Source organism: Triturus cristatus, chromosome 9 (assembly GCF_964204655.1).
Source record: "Triturus cristatus chromosome 9, aTriCri1.1, whole genome shotgun sequence".
NCBI classification, from domain to species: domain Eukaryota; kingdom Metazoa; phylum Chordata; class Amphibia; order Caudata; family Salamandridae; genus Triturus; species Triturus cristatus.
Window position 1 is genome coordinate 1,171,757,207 of NC_140592.1, and position 13,447 is coordinate 1,171,770,653.

General features: G+C 43.5%; 1 protein-coding gene across 3 annotated transcripts in view; it reads left to right on the top strand.

The window, feature by feature from the left end:
- LOC146799575 (cytochrome c oxidase subunit 7A2-like, mitochondrial) overlaps window positions 1-13,447 on the top strand; it is a 103,424-nt gene that overhangs the window by 19,858 nt on the left and 70,119 nt on the right. For 2 of the 3 annotated variants that reach the window (XM_085628085.1, XM_085628084.1), the window contains exon 2: window positions 1,330-1,412. The exons of the other annotated variant lie outside the window; for it this stretch is intronic. In XM_085628085.1, the coding sequence (XP_085484211.1) occupies window positions 1,374-1,412 (39 nt within the window). In that variant the 5' untranslated portion in view covers window positions 1,330-1,373. The remainder of the gene's footprint in view (window positions 1-1,329; window positions 1,413-13,447) is intronic. 3 annotated transcript variants of the gene reach the window in all.

Genomic DNA, 13,447 nt, shown 5'->3' on the forward strand with positions numbered 1-13,447 from the left:
GTATGTATATAATTCTGTCTAAATCTCAGACAAACATTCCCCTGCTCCTCCTCTCTTTTAGCTTTTTCTACGAACTGAAAGCTATAATCACTTTAATTTCTCCTGACTGGCCCTACATTTAATCCCGTAATCAAAGTGAGCAATCGGCTCCATATTTGTCTAAAAGTTTCTTCCCACTCAAGAACACGTAAATAAACTAAACAAACTATATAATTACAATCTAACAGGGATGCATATCCAATAAATTATAAGGACCTAAAAATCCTCTGCACACGTAGTAATTGTCCCCATGACTTATAGACCACATACCAACAACTTGCCTAAATTTATATTGCTCCGTCTTCATACCAAGATGGCGCCGGTGGCTCTAACAAACTAGCAGTATTAAGGAACATGATGACTAATGCAAGTCTCTCCAGTCGGCCGCCTCATCCCCATACTAAGATGGTGTGGGGATCAACAAATAGAAAGTATTATAACTAACCAATTAATCCCCCTCAGCCGGCCGCCCAAACTTTATAATCGAAACTAGGATGATGAGAAACCAACTCAATGAAATGTAATATTTGTAGTCTTCAACTCTTATGACCACATTACAAGATGGCGCTGACCAACTAAGCAATTCTCTATAGCCGGTCGCGCAAATCTAAAAGCGAAGTTAGGACGATGAGAAACTAATAGTGGGATAAAAAAGTTGTAGCCTTTATCCTTTTGACTTCAATACATAATTCACACTTTAGTTATGGAACCTTTCTTGCAAATACGACCGCACTACAAGATGGCGCTGAAATAACTTTCTCTAACGCAACAGACACGTGACCGGCCGCACTAACTCCTTTAAGATGGCCGCGGACCATAACGCGAATATACCGCCTCGAAGAATATTCGTGACGGGAATCCCTTCTAGATCCCGATCCTCAAGCCTGACCGTAAGTAACTAGCCTTATGGAGACGTTTCTTTAAAACCGCATAGCTTAAGCCTGGGTCCCCTGCATGTTTCGTAACCCTCTCCATGGGCTTACGCCATGTCATCTAAACGAGTTTGTTTACTCTCCATAACTGGAGAATAAATACAAAAATCCTTATCTCCCAAATCGTTTGTTGTTGGGCTCTCTGGATTGAACTATTGGAATAACCTTAAGAGATGTGACTAATAACGCAATTACGATCGTTACAATGCCTATGCATAGCCTAATATCTGACCACCAAACACCGGGCGGTTCTTGTACTGATTGGTTCTTTCATAAAAATGTTTTCCCCTTCCTCCTTTTCTACTATGTTCCCCTGTTCTTATCCTGCTACTACACATATATATATTATTTTGTGCAGAGGCTGGTTTACCTGTATTGTACAGTAACCTTTGAAAAAATGAGATGAAGCATACGGGAAACTGTTCTGAGCTAAATTCTAAGGTATAAACTTGACCTTATCTATCCATCTCAATCTTGCATCTTGCATTTGACCCCATACCTCACCAACCTTTACTAATCTTCTCTGGTGTAGTAACTCTCTCCCTGCATATGTTGCCACTTCATTCTATGCGTGATTTTCTATCAGAATTGTATGCAACTAATCCAACGTACTTACTACTACCAAGCCCAATACCCTCTAATCGATGAGGAGAACCAAACAATACTAACCTGTTCACAATAATTCGAAAGGAATGCGTCACATCGGCATCTATCTATGGATACGGGTTCTTAAACATCACATACTCAACCTTATTTTTCGAAGTCTTCACAGGGTGTTTTAAAAAAAACTCCTTCTTCTTAATAAAACTCCTTTCCTTTTGGACTCATTTTTCTTGTTCTTTTTCTTTTCCTCACGTACAGCCTTGAGAAAGCCCTGGCCAAAATCGTGCCAAAGGGGTGAAACACGTGTTGGCTGTTCATGTTCATTTTTGCCACGAATAAAGAATACTCTGGATTTACCAAGTGGCTGGATATTCCTTACTACAGAGAGAGGGAAATTGACTCACTACTACAAGGAGTATATTACGTGTGTGGCGGGGTTGGACTACAGAGATATGTTTGGATGGCAGAGCCTCTAGAGCCAGATAACTAGGTCAGCAGAGCTGCTTTAGAGCCTAAGAACCAGGTCAGCAGAGCTGCTCTAGAGGCAGAGAACCAGGTCAGCAGAGCTGCTCTAGAGGCAGAGAACCAGGTCAGCAGAGCTGCTTTAGAGCCAGAGAACCAGGTCAGCAGAGCTGCTTTAGAGCCAGAGAACCAGGTCAGCAGAGCTGCTTTAGAGCCAGAGAACCGGGTCTGCAGAGCTGCTTTAGAGCCAGAGAACCAGGTCAGCAGAGCTGCTTTAGAGCCGAAGAACCAGGTCAGCAGAGCCGTTGTAGAGCCATAGAACCAGGTCAGCAGAACTGCTGTAAAGCCAGAGAAACCAGGTCAGCAGAGCTGCTTTAGAGACAGAGAACCAGGTCAGCAGAGCCATTGTAGAGCCAGAGAACCAGGTCAGCAGAGCTGCTCTAGAGCCCAATAAGCAGGTCAGCAGAGCTGCCTTAGAGTCAGAGACCCAGGTCAGCAGAGCTGCCTTAGAGCCAGAGACCCAGGTCAGCAGAGCTGCCTTAGAACCAGAGACCCAGGTTAGCAGAGCTGCCTTGGAGCCAGAGACCCAGGTCAGCAGATCTGCTCTAGAGGCAGAGAACCAGGTCAGCAGAGCTGCTTAAGAGGCAGAGAACCAGGTCAGCAGAGCTGCTTTAGAGGCAGAGAACCAGGTCAGCAGAGCTGCTCTAGAGCCAAGGAACCAGGTCAGCAGAGCTGCTCTAGAGCCAGAGAACCAGGTCAGCAGAGCTGCTCCAGAGCCATAGAACCAGGTCAGCAGAGGTGCTTTAGAGCCATAGAACCAGGTCAGCAGAGCTGCTTTAGAGCCAGAGAACCAGGTCAGCAGAGCTGCTTTAGAGCCAGAGAAATCAGGTCAGCGGAGCTGCTGTAGAGCCAGAGAAACCAGGTCAGTAGAGCTGCTCACTCTCTACTACTCACTCTCTACTACTCACTCTCTACTACCCTCTACTACCCTCTACTACTCTCTACTACTCTCTACTACTCACTCTACTACTCACTCTCTACTACTCACTCTACTACTCGCCTACTCTCTACTACTCTTTACTATTCTCTACTACTACTCTCTGCTACTCACTCTACTACTCACTCTCTACTACTACTCACTCTACTTCTCACTCTCTACTACTCACTCTCTACTACTCACTCTCTACTACTCACTCTCTACTACTCTCTACTACTCACTCGCTACTACTCACTCTTCTTCTCACTCTCTACTACTCACTCTCTTCTACTCTCTACTACTCTCTACTACCCACTCTCTGCTACTCTCTATTACTCTCTCTCTGCTACTCACTCTCTACTACTCTCTACTCTGCTACTCTACTACTCTCTTTACTACTCACTCTCTACTACTCTCTGCTACTCGCTCTCTACTACTCTACTACTCTCTACTACTCACTCTCTACTCCTCCTCTCTACTACTCACTTTACTACTCGCTCTCTACAACTCTCTACTACACACACTCTACTACTCACTACTACTACTCTCTACTACTCACTCCCTACTATACTACTCTCTACTACTACTCTGCTACTCGCTCTCTACTACTCGCTCTCTACTACTCACTCTCTACTACTCACTCTACTACTCCTACTCTCTACTACTACTCTCTACTACTACTCTACTCACTCTACTACTCGCTCTCTACTACTCTACTACTCACTCTCTACTACTCTACTACTATTCTCTACTACTACTCTCTACTCACTATACTACTCACTCTCTACTACTCACGCTCTAATACTCTCTACTACTCACTCTCTACTACTCTACTACTCACTCTCTGCTACTCACTCTCTGCTACTCACTCTCTGCTACGCTCTCTCTACTACTCACTCTCTACTACTCGCTCTCTACTACTCCACTACTCGCTCTCTACTGCTCTCTACTACTCACTCTCTACTACTCACTGTACTACTCACTCTCTGCTACTCACTCTCTGCTACTCACTCTCTGCTACACTATTACTTTCTACTACTCACTCTCTACTACTCTCTCTCTACTACTCTCTACTACTCTACTCTCTCTCTACTACTCTCTACTACTCTACTACTCTCTGCTACTCACTCTCTACTACTCGCTCTCTACTACTCTTCTACTCGCTCTCTACTACTCGCTCTCTACTACTCGCTCTCTACTACTCGCTCTCTACTACTCGCTCTCTACTACTCGCTCTCTACTACTCACTCTACTACTCACTGTCTACTCTCTCTACTACTCACTCTCTACTACTCACTCTCTTCTACTCACTCTCTACTACTCACTCTCTACTCACTCTACTACTCTCGGCTACTCGCTCTCTACTACTCGCTCTCTACTACTCGCTCTCTACTACTCGCTCTCTACTACTCGCTCTTTACTACTCTCTACTACTCTCTATTACTCTCTATTACTCTCTATTACTCACTCTTTACTACTCTCGACTACTCTCTACTACTCACTCTCTACTACTCTACTACTCACTCTCTACTACTCACTCTCTACTACTCACTCTCTACCACTCTACTACTCCCACTCTACTACTCACTCTACTACTCCCACTCTACTACTCCCACTCTACTACTCCCACTCTACTACTCCCACTCTACTACTCCCACTCTACTACTCACTCTCTACTACTGACACTCTACTACTCTCTACTACTCACTCTGTACTATTCTCTACTCTACTACTCTCTACTCTCTACTACTTGCACTCTACTACTCACTCACTCTCTACTACTCTCTACCTCTCTCTCTACTACTCTCTACCTCTCTACCTCTACCTCTCTACCTCTACACCTCCACCTCTATACCTCTACCTCTCTCTACGCGCACATATGTGCACATATATATATGCATATGCATTTATATATATGTATGTGTATATACATATATACACATACATATATATATAATCTGCATATCTATATAAATAGAAATATAAATGCATGCACACATATACATATACGAATACATATGCATGTTATGTACATGAAAGTTTGAAAAACACTAATAAAAGCAAAGCTAAAAAGCCACCTAATTACAAACAGAATTGCTTTAACTTAAACGAGGGTGAGACCTATTGCATTTTCAATGCTTGTTTCATTTAGGGTGTCACACTATTTTTGTCCTGAAGAAGACCCTATGTGATAACCCTATAGTACAGACACTTTGGTCGAAGCATCGACGTACCACTGACTCATGTCCATAGTCATTGTAACCATAACATTTTTATATTTTGGGTTACTGTTTGAACTAAATATCTGGACAGAGATATATGTATATTGTTTTTATCATGTTTTGTCATTCATGTGTTTATGTTTTGGCTGACAGTTTGTTCACATTTTTCACCACATGTCACATCAGTCAATAATTAACTGTTCACATCGTTTATACCTTTTGTACGACAGACTGTTGATTGACGAAAATAGATATTTAAAAGTAAAATATATACTCCAATCTAATAAGCTTTTGGTGTGTGTTTTAGATAAAGAACAATTTGCTATTTGAAAATTTCAATTACTCTAAAGGAATTATTTTCTACCTGACTGACCATTTTTGTAGACTATAACAACCAATACCCAGGTTCCGAGGGGACACAGGGTCACCTGTTGACTTTAATGGTAGACTAGATATACTTTGCAGTATTCTGAAAGTGGGCGGAAGTAAAATGTGAATGACGTTTTAACAAACCAGTGGATAAACCCACTGACCAAAAGCCACTTTCTGCATATATATAATGTATGATTTTTTGGGTAAAAAAATAGTGACCACACAGCTAAAGCTGGCTCAAAGGCAAGGCCTAAAATTATGCAGAGGATTTTGCGCACGTCTATTGAAGCAACAACTCCTGTTGCGTCCAGAACAGTGGAGGAATTAACAATATTTTTCTCTGGGAAAGGCAGAGAACATTGCCGGTGACACAGGACCACATAACTATACTTCTGCAGCTGGTATTCCTCCATGTTATGCTTAGCACCATACGCACAGCCAGCATTCCTTACTCCCACATCAAGGCCAAACTTCTTGCCAGATTGGTGTCTGCAGTGCTCCAATATTTATGCACCACCTGATCAACTTCTAATGCTTCCCCTGATACTTTGCACATGGGTTTTCTCTACCATCTGCAGCTTTAGTCAATTGTTCAACTATTGGATCCCATTTTCTCTTGTCTCATAAAGATTTTCCATCACGCACCATTCTTGGGAACTATAACAACAACGAGGAAACCTAGGGTCAAAAATACAGGATATAGCAAGTAGAGCACTTTCACATTAGTAATAAATCCCATCAGCCACCATGTTAGCAGCCCACTTCATTTGGGATTAGATAGCCCTTGCTGTACCCTTCAATGAATCAGGGCTACAGACTAAGTAGGCAAACGAGACCTCTCTATCCATCTAAGATGTGGTGTCTGCCCTAATTCTTTAATGTATCTATCTTGTATATTAGTGGTGGTGATGGAAGCAGTGCGAATGAAAAGTGAAATAGTTAAAATCATCTACTGGGACAGAAAAAATGCTTTAATAGTATCTGTCCGAGTGACAAAATAAAAACCAGTGTAGAAGCAGTTTTGAAAAAATAACTGCTCAAGTCCAACAAGGGAGGGTCTACATGTTTCAGCCTAAAGATTAAATGATAATCAGGCTTTCGTCAGGACCTTAAAGAACTTATGCTACTGCTGTGTATTTTAGTGTGATCCAAAAAAATCAAGCACACCAGTGAAGTAAATAATACAACCTACTTAAAGTGAGGATTTTCCAAATATTCTCCTTGAATTTCTCAGGAGTTTTTCTTTCAAATCCCGTCCAAGTACGGGAGCACTCCTCCCCTCACCTGGCATCCGCTCAGAGAAATGAGGCCCCGCCCTGTCTGTCGGTACCCCGGTATTTTGCAGAGCCGGATGGGTAAGCATGCCTTACTCCCACATCAAGGCCAAATTTCTTGCCAGATTGGTGTCTGCAGTGCTACAATATTTATGCAACACCTGATCAACTTCTAATGCTTCCCCTGATACATGCTCATGTGTTTTCTGTACCATCTGCAGCTTTAGTCACTTGTTCAACTAATAGATCCCATATGCTCTTTTCTCATAAAGATTTTCCATCAGGCACCATTCTTGGGAAACCACTGTCCTCCTCGTATTCATCGGGCGGCAGCTCTGTCTTCACCTCTGTGGTTGTTAGATCTTTGTTTTGCAGCGGCACCTTTCATCTTCTTCTGAAACTGGTATCTTGCCATTTGCACTTGTACTTGACATTTGCAGCAAGCATCGGTTTCTTAGACTCACTGTCTCGCTCTTTTGATTCCAGTACCATATTCTTCTGTAGGTAAAAGTTAGTCCACTGAAACACCTACAGCAGTCACCAATCTTCCTGCAGGTGGCTCCACAGGAAGTTTCAATTTGGTGCCTGTTAACCATTTCTCTGCTGGAAAACCTAAACAGGATTTCGGGAGCAAGTCGGTGGAAGTAGGACATCGATACAGAAGTATACAACTCTTTAGGTGGCAGCCTTGAGTGACCACAGGGAAAACAAGTCCCTGCAGATGAATGGCCCATGGGATTTCAGGTTGTATGTACTACGTTCTGTGTAATGCAAAACATCACCTCTCACAAAGTTGGGAAGCCTTGACCTCTTTGTGAGGGTCCACATTTACATTCTGCACACCCCTAGTCTTAGCATGCCTATTGCTGTGACTCAAAAGATTCAGAAATGTTTCGTAGTCATCTGCATGACAAGCAGTAACAGAAGGAGGACAGTGCTCAATTTCTTTGTACCGTAGTAGCAATTGTTACTCTGTTCCTCTTTAAAAATGTAACCGCTTCTAGTATTTTCATTACGAGAAATCTCCATTTTTATATATGAGTACAATCCTGGGCTCCATCTTAACCAAATTTCTTTTTTTTTTGTTATTACAGAACTCCATGCTTAGGGATATGTGCTGTGGTGATGCTATTCAGAAAATAAAACACTTTCTTATTCGTAGCTTGTAGTCATCATGGCCCTCCTTACATTGCTGGTTTAATTCCAGAGTGACCAGCATGCTCCCAGTGGCCTTGTTTTGAATAAAACAACATCAGTTTTCAATTTCAGTTTTGGCAGCCTCCTTTCTCTTTCATTTCTTTATAACAAATACATTATTGCTTTTGCTGCATGTGCCTTGACTAGTCATTTGAAATAGTACCTAAGTCCTGATCATCACAGTAAAACACAAGAGTAAGATGTGAGCCCTAGACAAGTGCACAATGTTGTTTATTTGAGTGTATATTTGTATTAAACCATGCTGGAGAGCTGCACATTGATGGAAGAGTATGTGACCGGTGTAAAGGAGCTTGGGAAACAATATAAGATAATGCACTTCAATAGAAGAGTGACACATTTTGAAGTCTGGTATAGATACAACTTTAGTTGTCTCAGCAGCCTCATGTAATCAAAAACAATGAACAAACAAAAACAAATTAGTGCCGCGTCGTTCTCCCCAATAATCCACAGGTCTCCTCGTAGTGTATTTGAAATATGGATTTTTTTCGAGAATATACAACACGAGTTAACATCTTCCCCAACGCGTTTTGGTGATCGGCGTCTCCATGATCATGGGTATGGGTGTGACACCAAGTCTTCCAAAAAACAGTGTTTGTTTTGGGCACCATTTTTACACAGAGGAAATGCACACAATGCAGATCCAGAAACTATATTACCTGTTTGTTTAAATTGCTAGTAAAGGACAAATTCAGATTGTTCTCATTAAGCTCTCTCACTAAATCGACCGCAGTTTCCTTTGGTCCATTCCATATTAAGTTCGTATTCGTGCAAAATCCAGACATTACATTACTAAGTCTGATTTGAGGCATACATTGTTTATGTTAATTTTGTTTGAATTCTGAGTATGGTGATGCATTTTTAACCACCATGCATCTTAATGAGTGGATATTTAAAAACTAGTGTATTTCCTTTGTGTAAAAATTATGCCCAAAACAAACACTGTTTTTTGAAAAGACTCTCAGACCAATATAGTCCTCTTTCTACCTGCATGATTTTTTTCGCAAAGGTGCATATTAATTGGTTGAATTGGTGTCACACCCATACCTGTGATCAAGGAGACTCCGATCTCCGAAAACGCTTTGGGGAAGATGCTAACTCGTGTTCTATATTCTTGAATAAAAAACGCATTTTGAACACACTGCGAGGAGACCTGTGGATTATTGGGGAGCGTGACGTGGTACCAATTTGTGTTTGGATTTTTTTGGACACCACACGCCAAACCACAGGCACCGGAGAAAGCGCCCGGGGAAAGTATGAAAATGGCGATTTGGAATATATATAATATACATACATACAATATAGGAGGCTGGCTTAGTATATAGAAGAGTCGGGGACCCAAGGAACCCCCCAAAGTGAGTATCTAGGAATCCCACAGAGGTCGTGTGCAGAGTGGGAAGACGACCGCGTGCTCAATTCAAGTCAATGGGTAAGTCACGGTTGCAGTTTTAAAGAAGGACCCTTCCCAGTGGACCCTGAAGAAACCCTGTGGAAGATGGAAGGTTGGAGTGTCACCCCATCCGTGGATACCCCAGGAACCAGGATACCTACACCAGGGAAGCCAGATGAGAGGTACCTGCAAGCAGATTGGACAGAGTCTATGCCACTCAGGAGTGACCAGGAGGCACGAGAGACGAATGCCCACGATGTCTGGAATGCAGTAGAGTTGACTGTGCCCTTGAAGTTGCAGCTGCACAGACCAGGCAATGCTGAGGAAGACCAGGAGCTGCTCACGAGCTGTCCCACGTTGGATGTCAAGAGCCAAGGAGTGAGTGTCCGGCAGGGGCCCTAGCAAGTCTTGGCAGCAGCAACCAATATAGTCTTCGAAAAAGGTGCAGAGTCTGGACCAGCAAGGTTCAAGTGGCTCACCATGAGCAGGTAAGTCAGAGTAGGCACCAAGCAAGCAGGGGAGCCCACTGGAGCCAAGGAAGACCCTCAAGAGGACCCACAGGCCGAAGGCACAGCAGTCGCAAGAGGACCTCGAACAGCTCACCAAAGGATGAAGGCTCACGGTGCAGAAGATGCGGTGCAGGCGAAGATCTTTACTGCAGGAGATGCTTGAGGCTATAGCTTCTTGGAGCCTGAAGATCTCTGGAGGAGAGAGTCAGCAAGCTTCGACAATGGCAAGTCGACGCGGTGCACAGTGGTGATGCTCCAGTGGTGCCGATGAGGGATACTGACTTCAGATTTATTTTGAGGACAGGGCAGGCCTCGAGGGAGTTGCAGAACCACCATCTGTATTGCTGAACCTTTCGGAGCCCATAGGAGCTCAGGAATAGCAGAACAGTCATCTTTTTTGTGGTGCCTGCAGTTTCAGGGAAGTGACTCCTTCGCTCTAAGGAAGATTCCTTCAGGTGTCTTGGATGTCCACGGGCCTTGTGAGGAACCAATATGGAGCGCAGGTACAGACATTGTCAGAAGAATTGCTTGACGACAAGACCAGGAGCAGCAGAAGTCTTCCCAGTTGCAGTCTCGGTTCCCAAAGCGAAGTCCAGAGAAGTCCAGAGTGCCCAGACAGTTGAAGTTGAAGTGGTTTTAAATCTGAATCTTGTCCCACAACGAATCTAGGAACCGACCCACAAGTAATCCATTAAGTACTCTTAAGAAAAGGGTTGGAACGATTCAGAGGTCCCTCCCAGAGGAGGGGCTGAACAGTGGGGAGGATACTCCTATGTCCTCTGTCCAATTTTGCACCAGAGCAGAAGCCAAGGGATCCCTGAACTGGTTTCAACTGGAGTATGCAAAGAGGGCACCAAATGTGCCCTTCAAAGCAGTCAAGTGGTGCTGGCAAGCACCCTCACCCTGTCCCAATACACTAAGTCCTGTCTGGGAGGTAGTTGCACCTCCTTGTCACAGGACACCTATTGTCCTGCCTTCCTGTGCTCAAGCTTGGCTCAGCAGCAGGAGGGCAGAATCATGTTTCTGGCCTGCAGCAACCATAGTTTGCTGTCCAGGTCTAGAAGACTGGTACCGGGAGCACTGAGGGACTCCTGGAGGAGCTTTACATTATGGTGTGGTGGTATGATTCCAACATGTTTGATACCAAACACGACAGGGTTCTTTACAGCCAGTTTAGAGGTGGTCATCGCGTATTGACACACGGACACTCTATATATCATAATGGCCGATGCACTTGCAACCTGGGAGAATAGACTCTGAGGGCCGTAGCTGTGTCCTGCTTATGCAGGAGCACCCTCACACTTATAACGACCACCCTGCCTTCAGGATTGAAAGGCATGCCTTAGGGGTGACTTAGGTTTTATGTGCAGTGACCTCAGATATAAGGAAACATATATCTGTCGTAAGGGTTGCTAGCATCAGCTTACACTGGCTGCAATGGCAGGCCTGTAGTCACAATTTGAGTGGTCTCTAATGGTTGCATAATACATGCTTTAGCCCATGGTAGACCCTTGGTGTACCTATGCCCTGGGTACCTTAGTACCATATAGTAGGGACTTACAAGGGTACACCAGTAGCCAATCTGGAGTGTATCTAAGTACTCACCATGTCCAATTTAGGTAAGAAGCACAGAGATTAGCAGGATCTCATTCACACTAGTCAGTAAAACATAATGACACCAGCAAAAAGTGGGGGTGACCATGAAAGCAGAAAAAACACACACCACACCACACCACACACCCCCTTGATATCTGTCTTTTACAGTTTGCTTTCACCCACTACACTATACAGCATGGAGAAATGAGTCAGTCTAGTTCAGCCATTAGTTCTCTTACTCTGCACATCCATCTAAAAGAAGTGCCAATTCCGGTTGGCCAAGACTTAACTTTTTAGTTTTTGCCTGCACAGTGCCTGGATGTGCTTGTGAAATCTATTGTTTTTAACTGAAACTCAAAAGGTGCTTGCATCCCACCCCCTCTTTTTCCTGGCTTTTCATTGGTTCACGTGTGTCCCACTTACTTTTCCTCCATTTGAATTGGCTGTATCATATTTTCCTGCTTTTCCCAAATCTTGTTCCTCATCTGCTTCTCTGATCAGTTTCCTGTGGCCGAAATACTGCTAACATCCACTTTGGTGAATTCATTCTTCATAATCACACTCCCAAGATCGACCTCTTGTTGAAACATCTTACAGCCTTCAACTGCTCTCCCCACATTATTGAGTCAGCTAAATCCCTCGGAATGACATTAGTCATGCACTTGAACATGCAGAATCATATCCGCAATGCAACCAAGATGAGTATACTAAGGAATCTCAAGCCATTCCTTCCACAGGAAGACTTCAAATTGGCGGTACAAGCTCTAGTATTGCCAAAGCTAGACTACAGTAGTTTCACGCTCTGTGGTCTTCCCAAACATAACTTGGCCCCACTAAGGGCTTCCATTAATTCTGCGGCCAGATTGATTACTGGTACCAAAAGTAATGATCACATATCCCCAGCCCTGAAATCCCAAAACTGGTTGCCATACGAAGCAAGAATACAGCTAAAGATTGCTTGCATGACACACAAAGCCATTCATTTTCTGACCCCCATTTATCAGGCTCAAAAACTAGAGTTATCAGGGGGTTGTAGACCATCATGAAGTGCAAGTTCACTGCTCCTGAAACCACAGATTTTCTACAAAAAGAGAACGACTCAGAGCTTTCTCAGGCATTGCCCTGAAGATATGGAACTCTCCTCCTCAGGAAATCCGTCGAATCTCATCAAATGCTTCTTTCAAAAAGGAAGTGAAAAAAATCCTAATGAACAAGTTTCTGCCCTAAAGGCCTTTGCTCCTCTGCTTCCTTACTGCCCTCTATTCTGATGCCTTGATTGACTACTACATTGTTGTACACCTGGGAATAACAGCGTTCGCATACTATGCACATATATATGTATAAATGTTCTTCTCCCATTACTGTATCCATCTTACCCTAAATGTGAAGCGTTCTGATACCCGCCGGGGTCATATTCGCGCTATACAAAACTTGACAAATAACATTTTGCCTTTTCTGGTCTTGCAGCAGATTTATATAGTACAATTTATCAGCTGAGGGATTAAGTAATTTTCCCAGGATCACAGAATGTTGGGCCGCCAAGACTCGAGCCGGGATCCTCCAACTCTCAAGCACAGCTCTCGAGTCAGCAGGACTGGTCGCGATGCCACAGCCTCTCCATTCCTGTGAGGCTTGTTTTTTGCTTGTTTTTATTTTATTCAAGGTATGTTAGTGCAGATAGTGCCACATAGGGAACAGTTCCCATAAATCAACTGTCTAGAGTGAAATTTTAGAAACAACAGAACAAAGGAGTTGAATTAAGAAGTTGTATTGATCAGTGCTAAACCTGAAGTGTTGAGGTAATATATCCTTTGAAGGAGCTTGCTTAGATGATCTGCCATGTAAGTGATGGGGCGT